Source organism: Ambystoma mexicanum, chromosome 7p (genome assembly GCF_040938575.1).
Source record: "Ambystoma mexicanum isolate Mex_15411 chromosome 7p, UKY_AmexF1_1, whole genome shotgun sequence".
In the NCBI taxonomy this organism is placed as follows: Eukaryota; Metazoa; Chordata; class Amphibia; order Caudata; family Ambystomatidae; genus Ambystoma; species Ambystoma mexicanum.
The window spans coordinates 862,817,572-862,843,836 of NC_090939.1; the positions used below are offsets into that span (position 1 = coordinate 862,817,572).

Below are 26,265 nucleotides of genomic sequence, written 5' to 3' on the forward strand. Positions count from 1 at the left end.
AGGAGTACTACTTGGGCCCATTTCTGTAGACACACCTCAGAGCGTGATCCAGGGATCTCTTGTTCTTTTAACGACAATTTAGGTTTTGACAAAAATTTGATTTTTTCACTATATGACTTATATACCCAATTACATTTCCCTCTAAATTGATAAAACTGAACCGTACGATGGTAAATGAAAATTGAACGCAAACATGACAAGGTGATAAGAATGTACACCCCTTGGTGGGTCAGCTAAAAGAATGTACACCCCTTGGTGGGTCAGCTAAAAGGTTTTTTGTACATTTGATACACAACAATATTGTTGATTTGTTTTAATGTACTGGTGCCTTATGGTTTAATGACAAACAGCTTTTTATAAGCTTTACCTTTACTTCCTACATTTATTTTATCCATTATACTTGTTCATCTGATTATGTATGTATCTCTTTCACCATTTGGATATCTTTCTACTTTTATCTACCTCTTCACCTATTTTCCCGTTCCAAGTCCTCTAATTAGACTCTAAAATAATCCCTGTCGGTCGCGCGTATGCGCGAAAGATAACCAACAAAAGGGTCGCGAAGTGACGCCATAATGCACATCTGCAGACGTCACCCGCGAACATTTGTCTCGCCTACCAACATCCACACAGGCTGTATATATATCTACTTCTCTTCGGTCATCTGATAGACTCTGACGTAACCCCCGTCGAACTCACGCATGCGCGAAACGACTATAAACATACAAAATGGCCGCGACGTGACGTCACCACGCGCATGCGTGGATGACGTCACCCGCGAGCTTAAATACTCGATCCGCTTCCCTGTTCCTCCTACAGACACATTCAACATCTTCTGGATATTCCATCTCTTTTTTGTTAGTAGACCTGGCAAGCCATTAAGCCTCTGCTTAGCCACATTGAGCCCTCCAGCTCGTTTGGCTTTATTTTATCTCTCCCATGGTAAATTATTATTTTGTTTTTTCAGCCTCTTGAGAGGGACTACCTATCATCCTCAGTATCTTCACACAGAGTTGCAGTAGATGCCTGTCTGTGGAACCATTAATTTCTGTTTCAAGTAAGTGTATGACCACTAAGCTGTCCGTTCTGGCCAAACTATTTCACAATTTAACTCTATTATCCATTTTAGGTTAGGAAGCACTGGGATTCTCCACCTCACTACCAATCAGTTTGAAGTGTTATTGCCCACACTGGGAAAACACTTTTCGCTTTTTAAGTAAGTACCCTAGTATCTACCTTAGAGTAATTGTTAACTACCATTTCATTTCTTACCTTTACATTTCCTTTACATACTTTATCCATGAAAAGTTAAGTTTGTCATTCACCTATATAGGCACCTAGCATTAGCCATTAACTGTACTGATGTTTTTCCTTTGCTAAATATGGGCTACTGATATTGAGCTAAAAGAATGCAGCAAAGACAATTATAGCAAGAATACATGATGTGCTTTTTCTTAGTTAAAAAAAGTTTTTGTTTTGCCTTATATGCACAAATGAATATTAAGTATTGGAATTAACTATTAACACTGCATCATCAATCTATCTTCTCTCTAGAGATTAATTATTGTATAAAGAAAACAGAACATTTTTGCCCCTGATGAAGAGTGAAAGTAATGCTCGAAACGCGTTGGGCCAGATCAAACATTGAATGTTCCTTTGTTAAAATTGCAATAAATAACAGTTTTTTGATAAAAAGATGAACTGTCAAAGATTAATTTGGGCATCTTAAAAGAAAAATATCTCCTGCTAATGCAAGGAGAATGTAATCACTACAATTACCTCTTCAAAGAATCAAACAAGGGAAATTTGAGTACCTTTAAATTACACACAGGCCTAGGCCCTTGTTGATAGTGTGCAGGGGACGTGGGTTTCCTTAATTAGGAAACCATTTGTTCTAGATTTAATCCTTCAGGTGGCGTCAGTTGTCCCCAGAGGGGGGGCCCTTTTCCATGAAGCTAGAGAGGTGCGGCCGCTAACCAATACTCTTCCTAATGGTAACCCCATGCGGAGGACCTCCCCTCCTGGGGATAAGGATGCAAGTCTGAGACACAGCCCCTTTAACTCCCAACCCCACCGGATAACAACAATGCCCAAACCTTCTCTACCTTGGCTACAGTCTGAAACCGTGTGTTATTGTAAACTTTCAGACAATCTCGCTGTAATGAGTACAGAGACGAAGAAGAACAAGCGCACATTATGATCGAGTAGAAGAGTGCTCGACCAGCTGTTGTCAATCAAACTGATGTTACGCTGGGGCAGTCCCCGCTATTTAAACTAAACAGCAAGGAAGGACTTTGTCCTGTTTTGAATCTGGAAGAAGAACCTGTTAAGCGAGAGGCCCATGAGAAACCTGCAAGGATGAAGCTGGGCTTCTGGAGAGCTGCCTCGCTACATTCTCCAGTGCAGCAAAGACGAGTAGAGGGACGCCTGGTTTGCGTCTTGTGGGTTGGCTGGGAGCCAGCGTACTTGAAGTCGAGATATTGAGAGGTGGTGGCGCAACATGTCGTAGGTGGACCGTGCGGTCCAAGAACTGCGCCGAGACTGCCAACTGTGGCCTACCGCAGAGCCATGTAGGCGAATGTATGGGGAGCACAAGACACTGTGGTGGTGGAGTGACGTGTAACGGGTGGACCATCTGGTCCAGAACTTGTGCCAAGACCGCCAGCAGTACCTGGCCGCAAAGACAAACTGGCCTATGAAGAGATGTAGCAGGCAGAAGAACAAACCTGCGACCTCTGGCAAAACCAGTGAAGCATTACCTGAGAGAAGGTAACATAGGTCTGGGAGGGAATCGAGAAAGTTTGACACCAAGTCGAGAAGCTGAAGAAATAGAAGAGAAAGTAGTGAAGTGCGTTTTAAGGCAAATCCCTGGCCAGTTCCACAAGAGGGGTGTACTGAAGAATCAAAGAGGATTCAGGGAACCTCTTCATTGTCCCAGTGGGGGCAAGTTCATCAAGACAGAAAACCTAGAGAGCAGAAGAAGCCCTTGGAGGGAGCTACAAGAATTGTTAAAGAAGTTCAAGATCAGATAGCCAGTAAGAGGCTTACAAGGAACTGGGGAGCATGCTAGGAGAAGGGAGTCATTCTCCTAGCCCCACCTGGAAATCAAGGAGCATTGTTTCTTTTTAAACTTGGGAACTTTTCCTTTGTGAACCTTGGAACATTTCCTGAGCTTTAGAATGCTGCACCGTCATTGATTAACTATCCTGGGTTTTAGAAATAACTTTTTCTTAGATTAGGATTTGTGTTTAAGTGGTAGGGATAGAATAGGAGTTTGGACTAGGACGGTGAACTTTTGATTTGGGCTACACAGATTTCCTCATTGCCCAGGTTTTTAGTTTGTTTGAGGTAGGGAAACCACCTCTAGCTAGGGATAGATAGGTTTATTCACTAAAGAAATAAAGGTATTTAACAACCACTAAGCCACTGTTTGGTCAGACTTCTCATTCCATGCCGCCACACTAGTCACATATGATGTGAAACCATTATACACATCAATTCATCATGATTTAGTTATCAGCATGGTGAAGTCTTGGTTACACGACAAATCTGTAGGGCTATAAATGTCCTGTGACATGTTGAGTAAATGTTGCAAATGCCTAAATATGCCCGTATGCTGACAGATTTGTTAATGGGTGAATACGGAATAACCTGTGCCTTTTCCTGCACTGTACATGGTTTAGCAAAACATGTCCTCTATCGAAACAATACACAGATGATGTATTCATTATATGGACTGTGAGTAAAGTATAATTGGACAAATTCACATTAGAATTAAATTTGGATAATTTCAGAGTAGGCAAAGAGAACACTCATATATGAACTGTTTTTCATTGAGATTTAGAATTAGCCAAAGGCTTTCGGCAACGAAACTGAAGTAACTTCCAATCTACATGCTTGGAGTGGGCATAATCTATATATATATATTTATGACAGTGTGTTTGTATGTTTGGGATTGGCTCCAGCCCCATAACAGTTGGTGGGCTGAAATGTTGGCCCACGTTCGGCATTCCAGTCTGGGGTGTACTGACGATAGGGAAATCTGACCAACCCCACCCATTTGCCCTGCACAGCGCGGGTTCTGGCCCTGTGCTGTACGTATAGGCGATTTCAGGCGATTGCCAATTTTGCGACTTTTCCAAGAATAAGAGGAATGGGAAACCAGAGTTTAAATCCCAGCATCTCTACGTATCCATATTTGATTTGATTTGATTTATTGATTTATAAAGCGCTTTACACCAAGGCCCTGTACAGTGGAACAACATAATACATAACAACATCAACAAAATAACAGTGCAAGCAAAATTACATCATGAATCATTCAACAAAACAGTGAAAAGAGCAATTAACTGAAGGGGAGAGGGGGAATATTATGTGATCCTGGGCATATAACTGTCTCACCATGCCATATTTTTCTTAATTCGCATCACTTAGCAGTGTTTCAAATCAGTGTATGTTATAGAAAAAGTCTAACTCATCCGTGCTTTAGTGTTGCTCCATACATAGCGCCAGAAAGCCATTTGTGGCGTTCAGGGTCCTTACAAAATTAGTCATAATCCCCCTAGGAAAGACCATTTAAAAGTTGAAGATTAATTTTGCTGTAATTTCTACAGCAAACTTGCAAATATTTCATGCAAGAAAAGGCTTTTTGCAGGGTGAATTTGACTGAGGAGAGCACATTTACTACGAATTGACGGGAGTTCGCCCTCCACCCCTAAATATCACTTGTGAGCCACGGTTCCCTTTACACAGAAAAGTGTAATAAATAATATATTCAATTTAATGGCGATATGTATTCTATAATGTTATCTATTTTTGTAAAAGCTCTATCCTTTGATTGGCTAGTTTCCTCTGTGCCCCCACAAAGGGATTTCTAGAATTATCCCCGATCCCACACTATTAAAGTAACCCAGACTTACATTCTCCAGTATATCATGCAAAGTTAACTGGATGAGGTTTTAATGTCCCACCATTACCCCCTTCCCTCCGGAGAACACCTTTGCCGGTCATACAATCTGTCTAAGCAAAGCCCATCACCTACAGCACCCCCATGCCCCTGGATCCTTCTTGTCTTTGCCGGGACCCTTCCCCCAAATGTGCCACTCCCTTTGATATAGAGTTTAGATGGTTCCATTTTCCGAGACAGACATTCCAGCAGCAGATCGATAAGTGGGGTGCAGCCACCTTTACTTACAAAAAACGAAGGCATACAAATCCTGCCAAAGGAAGGACACAATGGACAGGATTAGCCAGCCTCCTGCTTTCAACCACACAACACTATAGATGTTGGATCAGTGGTACCAGCAGAACAGTGCCATTGGAAGGAGCTCCAAATTAATATGGTCTCATCTGAAAAGGAATTTTAGGATAAACATTGTAATGTGTTTTTCTCTTTTTAATTTAGGTTGGCGAGTTACAGTTATAACAGGGGGTGAGTCAACGTATCAGCAATTTCTAATGTGCACGAATTTCTAAATGAGAAGAAGTATGGATTACAAATGTATATCCATTTTGGAGTTAAAATATATTTTTACTGGTCTAACAAAAACACCCCAAATTGGAATGGGAATTCGTTTTTTAATTCATAAAAAAAATGTTGGAGCCAAATTCATAAACATAGGGAGTAAAATATCCCCACTCAAATTATTAGCTAGTGCTCTGCTCACGGTATAGTCTGTTCAAGGGCAGAGGAAAAGTTCCTAACCAATAAATATCAGGAGGATTTGGGACTCGGGAACAGGGGCATTCAACAACTATAAATGAACCCTATGGAGACAGCAAGCAGGCATTTGCAATGTTCTGCATAGCAACCTGGTGCATTATTGCAACACAGTAGGAGTAGGAATAGCCAGGCATCTCTGTTGTCAGGATCCAGTCAAAACAGATCCAGGTAAGGTCCACTTCCCCTCAACCTATGCCACCCATGATGGTCAGCTGTCATTTTTCTGTGCAGCTTTGGAAGCTATTAGCCACCTTGTTTGTGTGTTGCAAGCGGTTCAAAGTCTTAGTATGGATTTAAAAAGTCTTTCTTGTCAATGTGCTCCACCTCGCCCGCACTTTTTACAGGAGATATAGACAATGGTGAAAAAGGAAGAACAGCAAAGGCGTAGGGAAGAACCAAGCATAATGACAATTTTCACAGGAAAGATTCCCAGAGTACCATTTTTTAATGGCACAGGAGCGTAAGATATGCGTCCCTCAATCAGAGTAAGATCTCTGAAGGGTAGCAACCACTATTGAAGTGGACGCCACTGCTCATGTGCATGCTTCTTCACAGAAATAAGGTTGCAAAGCTTATCTCTGAAGAATTGTAGGATATCCACATGGGAGGCCGACTGACTGTTTCCTGTAGTTCCATTAGACTGACAGAAAGTGTTAGTGAACTTGCCTGCCCTTTTGGTCTTTCATTCACTTCATGGATTTGTTTACAGTGTTCCTTCATCTGATTCTGAAGCACACTCAAACTTATACTTCACCATTTAATGGGAGGATCTCTTGATAATGGCACAAGATCCCCTCACGATGCGCCGAATTCAGATGGGACCTCTCCCTCGGTTACAGTTCCTTGGTTTCTTCACCAATAACAAGAATTCTGTCAAGCCAGTTTCTCTAGAATACATGGACTTTGTTAGACTCATTGAAGGGTCTTTTGGTGTGACCGCCCCCGACAGCAAATGGAAATCCATAAGAAAAGCACAGTGTACATAATGAACTGGCCAACAATGCATTGCCATGATCGGCTCCAGTCATAGGTGTTCTGATTGCATATTTTCAGACCTTTCTTCCAGCCCTCTCACATTACTGAGACTTGCAGCAGTTGAAGGCATCTCACCTCTGCAAGGGGCTATACTAATATTCTAAGGGTTTCTTCAGTAGAGGGAACATGTGGTTGAAACACCATCAGTCTCTGCTCACAAAGGAGGTACAGGCAACCCTGTTTGGGGGTAGTAGATCCTTTGTAATCTAAGCAGCTTGGTTAGCTTAAGAGAAAATGCTCCATTACAATTGCAACAAGCTTCTTGCTGCTCATTTGCTTGTCAGAGCAGGACACAAATACAATGGACAAGACCTCTCCAATCTGTTTTATTAACTGCCTTGGATTGAGAAAAAAGCTTTGTGGGGTTTCGCATAGGTCATGGCAGGGGAATCCAGAACTTTAGCCTCGTCAAATGTCATGAGACACAAGTTTGCAGTTTCTTGCCTGTGGAAGACCTTGCAACACAATACATGTCTGGAAGGGACTATTACCCATTATGCAGGAGGTTCTTGAATGAAAAATGAAGAGTCCTATTGTCTGCGATTGGGATCAGTTAGGAAGCAGAAATTAAGGTGGAACCATGTGTTCTCTTCTTTCTGAAAGGAACGACAGCAACATCATTGCAGAGCGTCATCACAACACCAGTCTGGAACATAAGTGAAGACGGTGTTCTGGGCAAATTGCTCACAACAAACTCACGTCTGCAATGACTGCGTCTTTGGGGATGCAGGTTTCATCATAGTCCTAATTCGTTGTAGCCTATGCTTATAAATGATTCTAATCTATGTGAGCTAAGGAGGGCACAAAGGTGAACAGGGTTGCAGGGGTGTCCCCCGCTTTGTGATTAGAATAAGTCAGCTCATCCGGGAAATCTTGCGAGATTACGTCAAGCCCTGCCTCCCAGAAATAATGAAAGTTAATCGACATTGCGTAACGGTAATCTCTCCATACACATATGTTCTCACTCTCGCCATAATAATTTTTTTGATGCCTTCATTTTTGCATTTTTGCAAGGAATGAGCTGTGATGATGCCACATGGGCCAGTTCAAAGCGCCGTTGCTTTGGTTTGCAGTTTGGAGATACTCCAACATTATCAAGTAAAGCGTTTTGCTTCAATTATCATCAATACATGTATTTTTGTATCTTTATTTTGACACTTAAAAGCCAATACACACACACATTAAAATCTGCACTCGAGTAAAGCAAATAAGCAGCATGCCACTACCCACTGCCAATAAGTGCACACCAACATAACCGGTAGCCATGAGATTTCGTTAAAAAGTTTGCAAAAGGTAGCAGGAGAATGGCACAGAGAGTAACCTGCACCTTTACATACATGAGATCATTACAGGAAGGCCAAGTTGAGGTTATATTTAACTGAAGTGGAAATGGCACCAAGGGGACCAGTTGGATCGACACTTAAGGGACAAAGGTCCCTTTTGTGAAATGTTACATTTTTACAACGCTTAAGGGAAACGTTAACAGTAAAACAAAGGAGGAGAACATGTGCTTTTACTCTTCTCTTTGTCCACTATATTGGTGGGAAAGTGTACATGTCTACCACAATTACCAAATGCAGGAGACATTTACATTACTTTCCCGTGAATCCCACCTGCTTTTACCGGGTGGTAATTTCAGATTCGACAGCATTATCGCCAGCATCAAAAACCATGCTGGGGGTAAGTCGGCTGTATTGTTCTGTCTGAGAGTGATATGGTATCTCTGCCCCGCTCCCCAATGTTGCCAAATAAAGGCCTGAAAATTGAGCACGTCAGAAAAATCAATTTTTCTGGTTAGATTCATCCGGAAAATGACCCCTCTAAAAATGAGCAGGCATGGAAAGTTAGGTTAAAAAACAAAGCCCAGGAGAAGCCAATGATTGACTGGACATAGAGGCTGCAATCTTCCCATCACCCAGAAGAGAGGATTCCTCCATGCTCATACTAAGCTTTGAATGGTCTTTGCCACATGCATGCATGCAGATGTTTTCCACCCACCAAGAGGCCATACCAAAGATGCATTTGACATAGTGTGCATATCTCCTTAGCATCAGGTATAGATTAACCCAGACTGGTGCTGAGAGGTAACATTTACTGGGCTGAATGGCCATACCCACACTTCAGCGATTACTCAATGCCCGCTAGAGATTAAGGGCCTCATTACATGGACGGCGGTGGACCAAGGTGCTATTAGCACCTTGGTCCATGCCGGTAAAATACCGGCACCGCCTTGGTGGAAAGGGGAATTACCGCCCTATTCCAAGGTTGGTGGGGCGGTAATTCCCCCTTCCCCCTTTGCCCTTCCCCATTCCCATTTTTGCCCCATTGGGTATAATGGGAATGGGGAAGGTGCTAATTACGGCACCGCAAATTGCAGTACCGTAATTAGCTCCCTGGTCCCTTTGCGGGTTGGTTTTTAACGCCTGCAAAAAGCAGGCGTTAAATTCTCCAACCCGCAAAGGGACCTCGTAGTAAGGCGGTAAGGGTTTACCGGTACCGGTAAAATACTGGTACCAGTAAACCCTTACCGCCTACAGTGTAATGATGCCCTAAATCTAATTTCTAGAGACAGAGGCCACTTGATGTCCCAATGAGGAAATTATATATGTGATCTAGAGAGTACTGAACAGACAGAAAACAATGTTCACCATACACTGGAGTGTTTCTCATGTGAAGCCAGTATGATAGTTCAGTGGCTGAAGACCCCATCAGAAATCGCTGGACCGCCTGTAGATCAGAGGTGTGAAGTTTTGGGAGCCTGGACCAGAACGTTATTCTATCACGGCTGTTCTAGAAAATATCATCGAATTGGGATACCAACATCTGTAAACTGTGCTAGAAAGCTGCAAGACAGCGAGGGCCTTATGAGGAAACAACAACAACAAGACATTCAAGTTTTGTTGGACTGATACAGGGTAACTCAAGTCAGAATCTCTCAACAATTGTTATTCATTTACTGTACATTAACTGCTGCAAGTGAGCAGTTATCAGATTTTCGGATTCAAAACCCCGAGAAACTTAATATTAACAAATCACGTTTTTGTGTGCCAGACTTGTCCAATATAGTCATGGTATATATACAGTAAATTTAGAACAAGTATAATGTAATGCAACGAAACAATTTAGAGACGATAATTTGAGGATTTAAAAAAAAGGTAACAGAATTGTTTGCAAAATGCAATTTCCCCATTTCTTTACATTTGTACCAGAAGTTAGGATTGAAGAGCAGGGTTACTGCCAGCCCACGTTACTTGAATCAAAACATCAGCCTTTGTTCACAATAACTCAGTGGCTTGTGTTCCCTTGTATAATATGTAGGTCACTGTAGAGCTCTTCTCATCAAAACCTTGTCATCTTAACGAGAATTGTAAGCAGTGAATTACGAGGGACATGTGCGTCCCTGTCCTCTACATGCCATATCAACTACTATTAATGTGGGTATCCACATCCTAGCACCACCTGCTAATTAGGAGGCCTCGCAGGAAGCAAGTAGTTAAATACCTGTGCAATACCAAAAGACTAACTGTAAACCATCATTTTGCCAGCACATTATCATGCTGTTGAAAAATACATATTGCAAGATCCATACAAACATATGCACTAAATGTAAAAACACCACGGAAGTGATTCAAAAAGGGACAATACTTTCTAGTGCAAAGGCCAAGGGGTGGACGCCTACTAATGAAATGCACGCTAGCAGTAGACATTTGTATGACCCACAATTTAATTATTACTTGTATCTAATCTAAGATCACTTTAAAAATGCATCAGCAAGCCAAAATGTCCACCAACGTGTAGGCATACTTACCCATCTTGCTTTTCTGGTTTGGACCCATGCTGTTAAACTCGGACGTGTCAATTTCCCAGGCAAGTGGAAGCGTCCCAAGGCTACTAGACAAAGACTCCAAATGGCTGTCTTCATCGTAGAGGATTTCCGGTGGGCTAGAAGGAAGTTCTCTGTAAGCGGTTGAGTTGTTGAAGGTCGCACTCTCTTGCAGGACTGGGCAGACGGCAACATTGGGGGATTTGAACACAGATGCAGCTTGATTGAGAAAAGCATAGTCTGAGCAGATGGTGTAAAACTTTTCCCGGGTGTGAGTCACAGCACACCCCCACGGGGAATTGCCATCCCCATTAGAAGCAAGCAATGCGCCAGAAGACCCGGAAGAGCAATTCGATTTTACAGCCTCGCGGCGATTTTCTTTGGGCGACTTCTTCTCAGACTTGTGATCCCGGTTTCCAGAACCATCGGTCCTTTTAGTATCGACAACGTTCTGCATTGAATTAAACTATAATCTATCGTAGTAATGAAATCATTCGTCACCGGTTATTCCAGCATCAATGTAACCGTTACCCATACATTTGCATTTTGATGAAATTCTGAAATGAAAAAAAAATTTCAGTCACAACACGTACATTAAGGATCCTAACAACTGACTCAAACATGCTGGTATCACAATTTCAGTGCTCACATCTTTTAATTAAAGTCCCGTTTCGTTTTAACTACCTGTAAAGAACAGGAAACCAAAGTAATTTTCAATCATTCAGACAGCATGGTTTAGTAGTAAAATGTGTTATTTAAGTCGGTGTCAGAATACCACTCAATTCTATGACAAGACAGGAGGCTCATATTATGCATTGTAATCTTTACTCTGAAACCACAGCAGCAAAGAAAAAACTTTACAAACAAAAAAGTTTAAAACAGAACTAAACAGAGTTCAATGTCAATGCAAGGGGGAACTCCCCAATCCATCATGGAGGACAGGTCATGCCCTGCCGGAGGCCAATGAGCAGGGACCCTTCCTTATATAAGTCCATTACTCTAAACCCAACCCCTCTTTCTTTGCTGCTGAAATCCACAGCTAAGTTACTCCTCCTAGTTCTTACCTTTGTGTGGAATTTATGGAGTTTAGAATGTTATTTTCTGTTACTTTATGTATTGAAAGTGATTTATAGCGCTGGTAATTACAGTTGCTTCGCCTGCTCATAAAACTCAGGCGGCGACACGTGGAATTTTTTCCCCTCAGGGGAAGTTTGTTTATCTTGATGCGGCTGCCTCCAGTCCCCGGAGCCAGCGCGCATTGCCCACGTGTCCCTAGAAAATGCTTAACATTCTTTCCCCTCAAGGAAAGTTTGTTTATTTTGGTGCGGCCTGGAGTCGCCGCGCATTGCCCACGTGTTCATAGAAATTCTTCCCCTCTGGGGAAGGCTGGTTTTCCGTGTGCGGCTGCCTCCAGTCCCCGGAGGAAGCGCGCATTGCACACATGCTTGGTTTGTGACACGCGCGGTCTGTTTTAGAAGCTCAGCTTCTTACCGACGCGTGTCACGTCTCCAATGCGGCTCCTAATACTTTCATTTTTCCCTTCACAGGGATGGTAATGTGGCGCAGCGAGTAGAGCGCTCGCTTTGTCATGGGTGCAGAGCCTGCTGACACTGGTTCGAATCCCGGAAGGGCCAAACTCTTCCTTTCCTCCTTCCAAGCTTGATAAATGAGCACCACACACCGTGGGTAATTCGTAGCGCTATATAAATGTCAAATTAAAACGCATCGCGTGTGTGTTTTTCTTTTAGACGCTGCTCGCGTTTGGATTCAGATTCATGCATGCTAGGACCCGGCTGGGAGGCAGTTCCCTAGGCCCTCATTTCGTTGGTGGAGCTCTTTCATGAGCATTTCCACTACGTGCTGCTGTCCCCTCTCTTACATTGAAACGCCATGTTTTCTTGGTTTTGAGCTATTATTCTTTAGTATATATATATATATATTATGTGTTTATGGTTCAGAAAGGCTTTTGTTGCAGCGCACAGGCGACATAGCTCAAAGGGACGGTTTAAGGTTTTTCCATGCAGAGGGACCTGGGTTCGCTGCCGCCATTGGCAGTGTACACATATGGATGTGCATTTATACCTTTATTTATTTGTATTGACAGGTGTGTATTTATATATTTAAAAATAGATATTTGATGTGGTGTTTTATTGATACTTTCAGCCTATATTTGCACAAGTTCGCCTATTGAAGAGCCTCATACGCTGCCATTCTGCTGCTTTTTATTTATTTATTTCAGTGCTACTCAGGGCATGGGTGATTTGCCTTCACTGTAGGGGCGATACCCTATTTCGGTTTCAGATTCTGCCTGAGTTCTATTGCGAGGTTAACCCCTCGTCTACTGCTGGTTTTCCACACCCTGCTGGGGTGAGCGGTTTCAGGTATATTGGCTCAGTGTATTCCTCCCTTAAACTTGGAAGTTTTTTGTTTATGTGCGGCTGGGGGCAGATGTCATTATTCTCCCTGGAGGGGTACCGTCACCTGCTCAGTGGCAGGTTTTACCTGTGTTTTTGCTGCGAGGTGGCCCCTCGTATACTGCTGGTTCCACACCCTGCTGTGGTGGTCAGTTTGAGGTACACGTGCTCAGTGTATTCCTCGCTTAAAGTCGGCAACTTTGTTGCGTGCTGCATATGGCTGTTGCTGTGCCATAACCTGCTCGGGTTCAGGTTCTGCCTGAGTGCTAATGCGAGGTTACCCCCTCGTGTACTGCTGGTTATCACGACCTGCTCGGGCGAGCAGTTGGAGGTGCACTTGCTCAGTGTTTTCCTCCCTTAAGGTTGGCAACTTTGTTTAAGTGCTGCATATGGCAGAGGTCATTGTCTTTCTGTAAGCACGCCATAACCTGCTTGGTTTTCAGGCTTTGCCTGGTTTCTACTGCGAGGAACACCCTTGTGTACTGCTGGTTGCCACACCCTGCTAGGGTGAGCAGTTGAGACGCACTTACTCAGTGTACTTTGGATAACCACTAGGTTTAAGTGATGACTGGAACACATTTGCATTTTCAGAATGCTCAGTAGCCCGCATAGCTCGGTAAGTATCGGCTTCTATAAGGGCTGGGGGTCCAGACCCCTGTGAGGGCGTACCCCTCTTCTTGGACATGTTATATATTTATTTATGTATTAAGTACTTTAAAGAAAAGAGTGTGTGGAGGTTGTTGTATACAGACCCATGTGGGAGGTTGTAACTTCCTCTCTAGCCGCTGGTGTTCACCTTCGCCTTTTTAGTTAAAATTCGGTTGCCCTTTACCTTGGTTAGTTTCAGGACAACTCAGTCCTTTCCTTAGGTTTTGTTTTTCCCGATATCAATTGCTCCACCCAATACCTGTGCTTATTAAGCTGCAGTATTTTCTCCTAACATGAGGAAGAAAACAGGTTGCGTTATGCCTCTATTGAGGTCTGCAGGGCTTGAAGCTCTCTTTATGGGGATGTGTTTCCCTTACTATTTGTCCCTTTGGACATTCATTATTCTATTGGAACTATTGGTGGAGACAGGTTCAGCTCGAGAGGAACTGTTCAGTTGTGTGGCATGGCAAGTTCAGCAACCAGGTTCTACTTGGAGGAAGTGTTTGGAAACACTTGATGCTATCTAACAGACGAGTTGCCAAATAATGATTTTATGGCGCCTGCCCAGGGATTTCCTCCCAAGGCTTGGCCTGTGGTTCAGCTAACCGTCTAACAGGTGTTGCAATTTCTCCTCTGCTCGAGGAGTTCAAGCAGGCTTCGGTACCCTCAAGAGCGTTGATTAACCTCTTTCATTGGGTATATATATATATATTTATATATATATATATAGACATATTTTATTTTCTACAGTGCAGAGGATAGAATGGGGTTTTCACATCCGTGCTGACCGTATGGATACAGGTCCCTAATTGGGAAGGGTCTAAATCAGTCTTTTATCCTGCTGAGATCGATAAGTGAACACCTCACACCACACTCTGTTCGTTGTAGTGATAAGCACCACTCGTATACCTGAGGGTCGTAGTACTATATAAGTGATGTTTTGCTATGAACTATGTGCTTGATGTTCCTTCCCCTGATTCCCTTAGTGGCCAGTCAGCCTCTCACGGATTCAGAGACTCGGACCTCAGGGTTTGAGGGGTCTGTGGTCCCAGGTTTATTGCACAACCTTTCATTTACGGGGCATTAATAATTATCCCAGAGTTCTTCCCCCCCTCATTCCTTTTTTCGCCATCCCTGGGGGAGATTGCATCATGATACTCGCGCTGAGCATTTCCCTCCTGTCAGTTACTTTCCTTTGCGCTAATTCCTGGTATTTCAATAAACTAAGGGGGACCCGTCCACGGTCAAGGGTTTGGTTAAAGTACAAGCGTGTATTTAGTTTTCTCTTAGCGGTGTACAGCAGGGCTTTAATATGGTCCTCAGGGTAGCCTTCTTCTGGGGTTGCAAGGTTTTTTCCCTTGGATATGTGGGGAGGGTCCTCCTCCTTTGGGAAATCTCAATATCCCTCGGTGGGATAGTGGGGTCTGGGAGTGATACTAATCTCCCATCAGATTATTATGACCCTCTATCACGATGCGTTCCAGCATCTCTACATTAACTATCAGAAGGTGTCTGTCAGTGCGATTCCCAGTGGGCTGGGATATATATTTAGTTAATGACTTGTTTCTCCTGGTCACCTGCAGGGCAGGTGGACCTTTGGGTTTTCACAAGAGTTTGTTTTTGCAATACGGTGCCAGCTCAGGGTGCTGTGAGCTTCAGGGATCTTCAAATTAGATGAAATAGTAAATATCTGCCTTTTGTCATGGTAGCAGAGTTCTTTTCGCGAACGCGGGAGGTCTGTGGGTCTCCGTGTTGACGGTTTGACAGGTTCAGCTTCTCTGGTATGGCCCCTCTCTCTTCAATTCTGCTTCTGTCTCCAGAAGTCATCCTTCCTTAGTATACACATGTCTTAAGACAATTGGGGGTTAGTCTATTGTTTTCTGCTCCGCTCAAGATGGGTCGTCCTCTTACAAATTATTAAAATTACTTTTTACTCCCACTTGGTTTTCCCAGTGTAGTTATGGGACATGCTCTGTTGCTACTACAATATCTTCATTTAACGCATGGGAGGGAGCCCTACAAAACTTTCACCCCTATGGGGTACTTTCTTTATCTCCAGGAGAGCTGGGTGCTTCTTTTCTTTGGTTTGCTATCCAGGTTCCCAAAGAGGGTGTGAGCTTAACTGTTTTAAGGTTTGATTGGACAACAGATGCGTTTTATTTCAGAAGGGGTTTTTTTCCTAACCTGTTAAGTATAGGATAGCTTTGTTCAATGTTTTCCCCTTCTTTTAACCAGTTGGGTTTTGGTGGCTGGTAGGGTCGCTGGAATTAGCACATCTTCCTGTTTTCTTACAGTGGATTTGGCTATGCCTTTTGAGTCAGTTATTGGGGCAGCCTAGTCTTGGGCAATTCTCTTGCAGTCAGCTGATTGATTTAATGAAAGCATTTAAAACATTTCTTTCCTATTATTTTATTACATTGTCTATTGTATTGATTATGTTGTACTAATGGGATGCAAGGGCTTTGAACTTGCATAATATGAGCCTCCTGTCTTGTCATAGAATAGCTAATCCCCCACACTAACGTGAGATGGGGGTTTAGATTCTATTAAAGACAAGGAGGCGATTATTATCCCACCCACCCACCCTGGGTATGATATGATATGACAGTTATGACACGTATGTACACAGATGTTTTAAGAAAGAACAGTCTTTGGTTTGTTGGTCTTCCCATCCACCCACCCTTCTTGCTTGTTTTACAGCTACGAGTTGAGATTTTGAGCAGGAGGGTGGCTCACAGCTTCAAGTTATGGAGTGCGTGGTACGAGAGCTTCGCTGGATTTGCCTTCATCGTTTATCATCTGATCTGTGCAGTGGACGTCTGGTTCAAGACAGCTACAGAAAGAGGGGTTGGGTTTAGAGTAATGGACTTATATAAGGAAGGGTCCCTGCTCATTGGCCTCCTGCAGGGCATGACCTGTCCTCCATGATGGATTGGGGAGTTCCCCCTTGCATTGACATTGAACTCTGTTTAGTTCTGTTTTAAACTTTTTTGTTTGTAAAGTTTTTTCTTTGCTGCTGTGGTTTCAGAGTAAAGATTAGAATGCATAATAATCGCCTCCTTGTCTTTAATAGAATCTAAACCCCCATCTCACGTTAGTGTGGGGGATTAGCTATTGTAGAGTTCCACATTTACATTCGCTCAAAACCAAACCACTAAAAACGGAAGCATTTCCGGGTATCAAATCACTAAAAAATAAAGAAGGCTCCGGAAGGGCAGAGACATGTGAATTAATCATCAAAGCAGCTGCGCCACGAGTTTCTGGGAGGCATTTGATGCGCCGAGGGAATGCAGGCTGTTATTGAAAGAACTTGGAAAACATGCAGCAATTGGGGATGTGCTCCGTGAAGACACAATCTACTTGTACCTGAAAGCAGTTGATACTATGAAAAATGTGATGTGTAGATGGGTGCAATGATAGAGAGCGTACGGATGTGTGGTTTGTTGTGGGTTACAGTAGTTGTATGGGTTTTGGGGTATATGATGATTTGTACTTATGAATGTATGTATGTTAGGGAGTGCTCATTAAAAGGCGTGTATTGGTGTGGCACTGTGTGTTCAGTTGGTCCACACCATACGGCTATGTACTCTGCACATATGCTAGGTATTAGAATAACACGCCGCTGTACACACATTATATACCATGTACCGCCAGATACTCCCATCACAATCCATGTACTGCCATTTTATACCCAAGAACTCTCCACAATTCACTGCTGAGGCACCCTGCACCCGCTTTCATGAGCCCCCTCTCAGCCTTTCCCGGCACTGAGGGCCCGATTCATGGAAGGGTTTTATAAAGGCGCAGCCCCATAGGAAAACCTTCTGTGAATCAGGCCCTAATGCCTAGCTGCTACGAGTTCACGCAGAGTATGCAAATTGCAGAGCAATTGGTAAATGTTACTTTGCTTCGAGTCTTTGGCTCATGATCAAATCTTACTTCGCTTAGCTCAAGACTACCTTTGAAGGCATCAGCATGTGCTTTACAAGTTCGAATCTAGATACATCAAGGTATTTGCACCATAGGCCCCTGTATTCCAGAATAAGGCCAGGTACTCATCTCCTTTGCTAGGTACAGCCATTAAATGATGAGGTACTCCCATCAAATGTGCTAAATGCAGCTCGTGGGCATTTGGCGTTAACCTCTAAACATGAGTTACCTCTGGGGAATGAAAAGCAAGCCACAAACCTAGCGCCGAGCTTCAGCCCAAGAGGAGTGCTGCCTCATTCACAAACACGATCATTATATTAAAGGCCTTAGCAGGACTTGGGAACCTCCAGGAAGGCCGGACTGGGGCTTCTGCTACCAAGAAGATGTGGTTGAAATCCCACCCTCAGTTAAAAGTGCCCATATCTTCTTATAGCCTTCCCATCTATAGGAGCTGGCCATTCAGGCATCAGGGCAGTGAATAGAGGGGCTTTGCATGCTGTCTTTTCTTGGGAATGGTTTCCACATGCCTTGGCGCACCATGAACCTGTGCCTTCCTGAGCACCTTATCTATCCCTCGCCCTTATCCCAACTATCTACCCAACTGTACTCCTCCCTGCCACTACTGAATGTTCGATCATACCTCACCTTTGCCTCTTTGAAAGGCAAAAGCGCTTTGACGCCACAAACTATGACAGAAGGTGCTGTACAAATGCAAGATAACATAACATGGGAGGAAAACGTCAACTTCTAGTCCATTATCTGTGACCCGCTATACTTTTAATGTTTCTGTAGTAAACAAGGCATTAATAAATAATTTAAAACAAAAGTAATTTTTTGTAATGTACACATCACGACTGGCTCTGATGTCATTCTGTACAGAATGTGAAATCCACTGGCGATTCACCAGTATTAAAATGGTAAGCAAGGTCAACAAGGCCAACCTGCTCGGACCCCAAATGATCCCCTTTCCAAGTGTGTTATGTATAGCTCTGTACAGGCCAGAATGAGGGTCACTGGCGGGCTCACGATTGGAAAACAAACAACACTCCCAGTGGAAGGGGACCATTTGGGGTCTCAACAGTGTGCAATAGACACAACTAAGTGGGGGTTCCTCTTGAACATTGGTGTGATAGGGCCAGGGATTGGTCCCCGTCAGGAGGGGTTAGGGGGGGGCTCTCAGCCTGGGGTGGGATGCCTACCATGGTTGATGCCAGAGCCAGTCCTATCCCAGAGACGAGATGCAAAAGTTGGGAATGTCCAAATCCCTTTCCCTTCCTCCTATACCTTCATGCTTGAGAAGAGTCCCACTGTCAATCACTCCATGCCTGAACAGCACCATTTTGGCCAGTTTTGTTCATTGACGTCCAATCTTAGATCTCCCTCTCTGTGGAATTCGTTGCTTAATGGCTGCCCCACCATTAAGTCTGCTGAGTGGATGAAGTACAGAGCAGACCACACAACAGACCAACACAACCTGCATCAACACAGGCATGAGTCAGAGCGCTCCACATGGATCCACATGCTCAGAGGCATTGTATCCACATGCGAGGGGACTCCAGAGAGGCACCATCACCAGGCCGGCATCTCAAACAGGCCGACAAGCCGGCATACAGACTGGGACATTGAAAACTGTGGGCCACCATTGCTGAAAAACGGCAAACGTATGAGAAAGGGGAGAGAAAGGGGCAGAGCTCAAGACCCCTTTTGTCCGTTTCCTTGCTTGTTATACCTCCCAGGGGCAATGAACAGTCAGCAGCAAGCCCGGGGGAGAGAGCCAATGAGAAGAAAATAGGAGGGGAGGATAAAAGGGATGACAGAAAGGTGTGGTTTGTTCTGGTGAGGTCAAAGCAGCAGAAGAAGAACCAGAGACCAGGCAGAGGAAGTACAGGGCAGAGGCGCATGGAAGAGAAATGTTGAAGGAGTGTGCAAGGTGTGGTATTGGTTGTTGGGAGAGAGCGGCTCTGGAGTTTGAGTGTATATGGAGATGAAGAGGGGGAGGAGGAGGGAAGAGAGGTTACTAGAACGCTTAGGTTACATCACATTGGGGAACTTAATCAGGGGCCACCTAGATTGTTCCCAAAGGGAGATTTCGAAAGATAGGCGGTTGTCTTTAGGCCATCGCCTTTAGCTAGCCAGTTTTTAGATAGTAGGGGTTAACGGTCTCCAAGGACCATTCGAGGGTTGGGAAATGTCTGGGCTGTGGGAGAGAGGGGAACACCCTACTCTAGAAAATTTAGAGAGAGATGGTGCTTGGAGAGTCCCTTTTCTGAAGAAATAAAAATACCCTTGAACTGTCTTTGCAATCCGGTGGGCTTTTGAGGCCATCAGCGACAGTGATTAATCTTTCATTCTGTTTAGAATGAACACGGAGCCAGTTGTGATGTTTACGATATACAATATTTAGAAATTACTAGGTATGAAATAACCATAGTATTATACCACTACTATAAATGGTTGTTAGAATATTATTTTTGTTTAAGAGGTGCCTATTGTCTTCTCTTTGAATTGCATAGGTTCTATGTTCTTGGTTTTGAAGGGATTTCCAGGAACGTTGGCCTTTTCTTTGGGGCCTTCACTGGAGGGTTGCCAACTAGCAAGGACTTACTGCTTGTCACATGGAGCAGAGCAACACGGGGAATATGTGGATGAGCGGAATAAAGTAATACAGATGGAGAGACTATGTTGCCAATCAGCATCATTTTAGATCTACCAGAGGAAGTGAGTCAGTGCACCCATTTGTTCCTATAAGTAGAAGAACTAGGGGCATGGGCAGTTAATTTACTCCCTGCGCCGCCACTCTGTGCAACCTGTTGCCCAGGGAGCTACGCTCTGAGACAGACCGCTTGAGATTCAGGAAGAAGTTAAAGACCATTCTCTTTGAGTAACTGAGTTGTTGCTTATGCCCACCCTCTGCTGGCTTTTCCCACTCTTATGGGTTCTCGGTGCCCTGATGCCTGCGGGCTTTGTGGCCTTACAAATCCAAAATCAAATTAAATCAAATGGTGGGAGGAGAAGAGGCAGTGAGGATAAGGGAGGTTCAGAGAAATGTTGACGCATGGCACCAAGAACGTAAATGGTCAGGGAAGCAGAAGAACACACAAGGCACAGAGATGGGCAAAGGGAGCAGAAGCCCATATCACAAAACTGGCGAGGGGGACCATTGAAGGTACAGACATTGGAGAGAGGAATTTAGGGCCCAAAGGGGGTGGGAGAATAGAGCAGGTGGCATAAAGCAGTGTTGAGAATACACATATAGGCAGCACAGAGTGCTCGTGATGCCAAGGAACACAGAGCTCTGAGGGAAGAAAAGGGACAGAGCACAGAGAGGGTAGTGTAGCAGAGAACACAGATGGCTAAGAGGAGCAGAAACGTACAGGGGGCGACGGCACGTGCTGAGGGTGGAAGGGACAGAACAGTGGGGTAGCAAAGAGCACAGAAAGGGGGGGAAGTGCCAGAGGATGAGAAGGTTCTGACCGAGAAGGATCTGAAAGCACGAGACAGAAAATGTATGTCTGTGTCTACACAGAATACATTTATGTGATTAGGACAGTGGGGGGGCAGGGGGTGAGCAGCACTGCAACTACCTGCTTGAGCTTCACTGGTTCCATGCAATAAGAAGGAATCTAAAAAGCAGTCTTTGTTGGGCATTGTCGAAGATTATCTAGGCTGTAAAGAAAGCTCCAACATGTCCTTTCCAAGGTGCGACCCCAGTCTTCACAGCCAAATATTAAAGGATAGTTCCGGGACTTTTTTTTTATTGTCCCTACGGTTCGGCCATGTGTTTTTAAGCATAACTCGGTAGATCGTAGAAAACTTTCCTATGGACCTTACCCGACTTTTCGTCCATTAACGCACTCGAAATCAGCCGCAATTTTCTGATAATCCTATCATTTCCCCCCATCGCCCTGGCTCACCTGCTTTTGCGGCACTAAATCAAATCCCCCGCCCCTGAGCCTGACATCAGCAGACGCGTACCGCCCATTTCCCAACGCCAAAGCACGTTTCGTGTCAACAATCGCTGCGCCTCAGCTAATGAAGTGTCGCCATGGAAATGGCAGGACGCCTCTTTCCTCAATAAGTATAAACACACCGTTTCACAACACACAGCAGCAGATTTTCGAATCGATTCCTCTCTCTGTGTTACTTTGAGTATTCTGTGACTCGTTTCTGTGCTCTGGTCAGCTACCTTTGTTGATTGTAGCCCGTGTGAACAGATACCAGTACCACCGCTATAAATTATTTTACTTTCTTTACCACACAATGGCTACAATAATGCCGTATATGTACGAGCCCGAGTACACCGAGGAAGAACTACTGGAAAGGCAAGCACGCGAAAACGATGGGGATTCGGACGGCAGTTGGGAGGACCAGTCAACGGATGAAGAGCCTGGACCATGTCGCATGGACGGCGTCTCCACCTGGTGCACGTGCAATCGGTGCGAGCTAATGCCAACTGAGGAGGAGAACTGCTGCTGCCGTGAAAATTCCGGGTGCTTGGCCTACATTTCAGAAGGCGAGCCAAGTCCGCAATGCATCACCGAGCTGCCAGAGTTCAGGGAAGCCTGCCTCTCACGGACCGTGTTGAGGATGATGATGGTGCTTATGCACGAACTTCGCGGCACTGTTCGTCCGCGTAATCCGAGTAACGAGTAAGTATACTCTGGTTGTGATGTCAGTGATGCCACTACTATGTCATGGTCGTCTCCCACATATAAAATTACATCTACATATCATTCGAATGCATGTAAATTGGTTCCATATTGTGCATTTTCTAGATAGAATTTTTTTCAAAGCAGAATGACATTTTTTACCTGAATTGACAGTGATAAAGTTTTGTCATTTTAATACAGTTTGCATCTTTCTTTTTCACAGGTGGTACAGGCTGGTGGCCTATCGTTGCTTCACTTGGTGGCTTCACGGGAGGCTCGGACACCGCGTTCGGAGAGTAATACCTGCCTGTGCGGTACTTGCCATTAGACAACATTTCCCCAGCGACAGTGGACAATACCGCGGATTTTCCCTGGATGTGCTGCAACCGCAACTTTACAATGTGTAATGTTTATTATTTATGTTCAATTGAAATTAAGATCTAAAATAAAACCCAACATATATTTTAACAATGGTTGTTTTGATTTTTTAAATGAATCTAGTGTGTCTCCATTGAATAGTCTTCCTGTGCCTTGTCTTGTCACACCATATGTCTCTGGCCAGCATCCTCCCTCACGCTGGCCGCCCACCTTCAATCCACATAACCGTTGAACCCATATGCAGCAGACATACATATGTTATTTTGCGGGTTGGCATCAAGCCTCCCGGCCTTGCCTCCTCCCCCAAAAATACTTACCACACCACTTTGTTCAAGCGTTGGCAATAAAAGGAAGGCCTTTGGATTTTATTGATACAAAACATGGTTATAGGTAAATAATCAATATGGTTGATCATAATAAATCATCCTTTTGGGCACCGGGTACAGAGATGACCACCTCTGGCCCGTGCCGCCTTGCCACCACAGGCCAGCCTGCTGCTGACTAACTGCCTAGGCATCCAGGGTCTCCAGGGTGAACTGCACCCATATATTCTCCTGGGAGGGTGAGGTATTTATAAACTCACCCCCCTGCCTTCCATGTACTAGATCCTGCAGCCTGCCTCTTACATGCAGTTAGATGGCCTCTCCTTGGTGAGGCCCTGCGACAAACGAGTCTTGTCTGCACGACCAGCGCCCTAATCCACACCCCCCCCCGCCCTATCAAAGGAAGTTCGCACCGGGGTACTTGCGCTGCCAAGTGGAGCAGTCAGGGAGCGATAAAGGCCAAGAGGTGCCAAAGACCATGTACACTTCAAAGTGGTCTATAGAGCATGGGTTGTTGTTCCCATGTCTACCTCCAGACCCCGTGTCTCCTGCCAAGCATCCCCCCTCACGCTGGACGCCCCCCTGCAATCCACATAAGTGTGTCTCCATTCACGAGTGTTCCTGTGTCTTGTCTGCACGACCACCGCCCCAATCCACCCCCCGCCCTATCAAAGGCAGTTCGCACCGGGGTACTTGTGCTGGCAAGTGGAGCTGTCAGGGAGCGATAAAGGCCAAGAGGTGCCAAAGACCATGTACACTTCAAAGTGGTCTATAGAGCATGGGTTGTTGTTCCCATGTCTACCTCCAGACCCCGTGTCTCCTGCCAAGCATCCCCCTTCACGCTGGACGGCCCCCTGCAAACCGCATAATGCCACGACATATACACGTCATTCATTCACAAACACACCCCTGTTTCGAATTCTTTATAACCCACTTCATATTTCTAATGAGAACTTCTTTGCACTTTGCTAGTCAACCCGTGAAGGTGCTGGTTATCTGCTCTTCGTCTCTGTGAACTTCCGTGACCACTTCGAGGAAACTCGCCAGTTTGCAACCTGTGAACTGCTCCCTGTTCTACGACAAGAAACTACTCTGATCCCTGCATCTAACTGTTTGTTCGTCAAGGTAAGGCCATGTACCATAATCATTTTGCGTCCAATTTCTTTTCGTTCAAGACAGTACATGCAAGGAACTAGTCACATGTTCTGAGTTTACATTGGTATTCATAGAGAATTGTTGATCTTTACTTTTCAGAACTTTCCACAATGCCTGCCTGTTCCATTGGCGGTTGCCCTTCGAAGACCCATAATAAATCTGAAGGTACTATAATGCATGTTTTCCCTAAGACAATAGATCAGATAAGAGAATGGGTCCGATATTGCGGATATCCACCGTCTGAGCTTGAAAGTAGAGTCCTAGAAGTCTTTGCGGACAAGAGGGGTGATCGATACCGCATCTGCAGCAGGCACTTTAGCTCAGACATGTACTCCACATCATTGCTAATAAAGAAGAACACACCGCGAGCGAGGCGAAAATTGCTCTCAAACGCTATTCCCACTCTATTCGTCCACATCCCTCCACTGGTGAGTCAAGTTTACGTATTTATCTCTCGGCCTTGCGGTAGTGTGTAGCATTAGCTAACAATAATTTCCCCATTTATGTATCCACTCAATATGAAGGCGGAAGATTCTCCATCCGTGTCGTTATTGCAGTCATCAGCCACTTCAAGCGCCTATCGGGTAATCTTACTTGGCTATTCTGCCACTGACTTGTTTTAGGCATGTAAATCAATAGTTTTAATTTATCGTGTAATTATTTTACCTAATGGTACACCCTTGTACTCGTCCTCTAGTCTTTGTTTTCAGTTATAATTATTGTTATCCAAAATAATGCAAGTACTGTCTTTCAGGGAGATGCTGAGGAGTCCAACGTATTGACGACAACCGTTGATGTCACTCAGATGCTCGAGGTACGTTTCCGGACAGTTCCATCGATGGAGATCATCAGATCTTGCATTCTTGTAGCGCGATTGTTACACACGTTTCTTTCGTTTTTAGCCATTGATATGTCCTTCTGTCGTCGCCCTCCTATGTGTCTTCTTTTTTCAATATTGTGTTCATTACTAATGAAAGTCCTATGTTTCAGGGAGTCGATGGAGCATTAATCCAAGAAGAAGGGGGAGCATGCAGTTACGGGTCGGCGCAACAGCTAGCAGAAGTGTGCACCGCAGTTACATCGTCCCTTGATGTTCTTATGCATTTCGAGGTATGGATACTGACAGTTCGATCAAGCGAAATCATATGACGTGATTACATCCGCTATACTTCCTTCTTTATTAACGCAAGTACTATGTTTCAGGGAGATGACGGAGCTTCTTCTACAAGAACATCACCCCTAGTAGTTGATGCAGATCTCTGGGTGGTGACACTTCCAACGATCGAGCAAATGGAATCATATTTACATATCCATTATTTATTTTAGACAACTGATCATTTGTGCAGGTCTATTTAGATGAGCCGTTGACGCCTGCACAAAGTTTATGTTCTTTTTAACAAAATAGAAAACCATACTAATGCAATTACTGTGTTTCAGGGAGTTACTGAAGCATCATCTTCAATAATATCATCAATGGAAGTCTATGAGGAGCCCGAGGTATGGATCTTGACAGTTCCATCTAACTAGATCAACAATGCGTGAATAATTGTCGTTTGAATGTTCTACACAAAGCGTTCATTCGTGTTTTGCTATTGAGTTGTACGTGGGTATTGGTCCCCAAGTACATTTTGTGTTTTCGATATTATTATACATACTAATGAAAGTTCTATGTTTCAGGGAGTCGATGGAGCGTCAGTGCGTGATGGATGTGCTTATCATGAAAATATAGTCGTTGCAGCGCAAGAGGAAGTGGAGACATGCACACGCGAGTCGGAGCAACAGCGTCCTGATGTTGAAGTTCGAGGCAAGAAAGTTTCAAAGAAAAGAAAGCAAAAGAAGGTTAGTGTCCTGGTCACTATATTATGTTGTTTTTCACTGTTAATAGTTCAATACTGTAAGTTGTGTTTAAACTGAACATCCCTTTTCCAATCTGTCCTCTAGTTGCGAGTGGGTGTACGAACTAGATCTACACAGACAGTGAAGCGAACGAGAGATGTTGCTTGTCAAACCTTTTGGCAGGGACTTGAGACTGGAGATGCATCGTGCCAATGGGAAGAATATGAAGTGATTGACAACGGAGCTATACCACCACCAGCCATTGATAGTGAATGTCCTCCTGGTAGTTCGGATGCAGTCGGAGATCAATTCACAGAATCCACACCAGCAAAAACTAAGACCGCGAGAAAGT

The 26,265-nt window shown here is 44.3% G+C and overlaps 1 protein-coding gene across 1 annotated transcript in view; it reads right to left on the reverse strand.

The window, feature by feature from the left end:
* The window catches only part of BIVM (basic, immunoglobulin-like variable motif containing), a 446,759-nt gene that overhangs the window by 361,849 nt on the left and 58,645 nt on the right, over positions 1–26,265 (reverse strand). The window contains exon 2 of the mRNA XM_069637055.1: positions 10,566–11,137. Coding sequence (XP_069493156.1) covers positions 10,566–11,037 — 472 coding nt within the window. The 5' untranslated portion in view covers positions 11,038–11,137. The remainder of the gene's footprint in view (positions 1–10,565; positions 11,138–26,265) is intronic.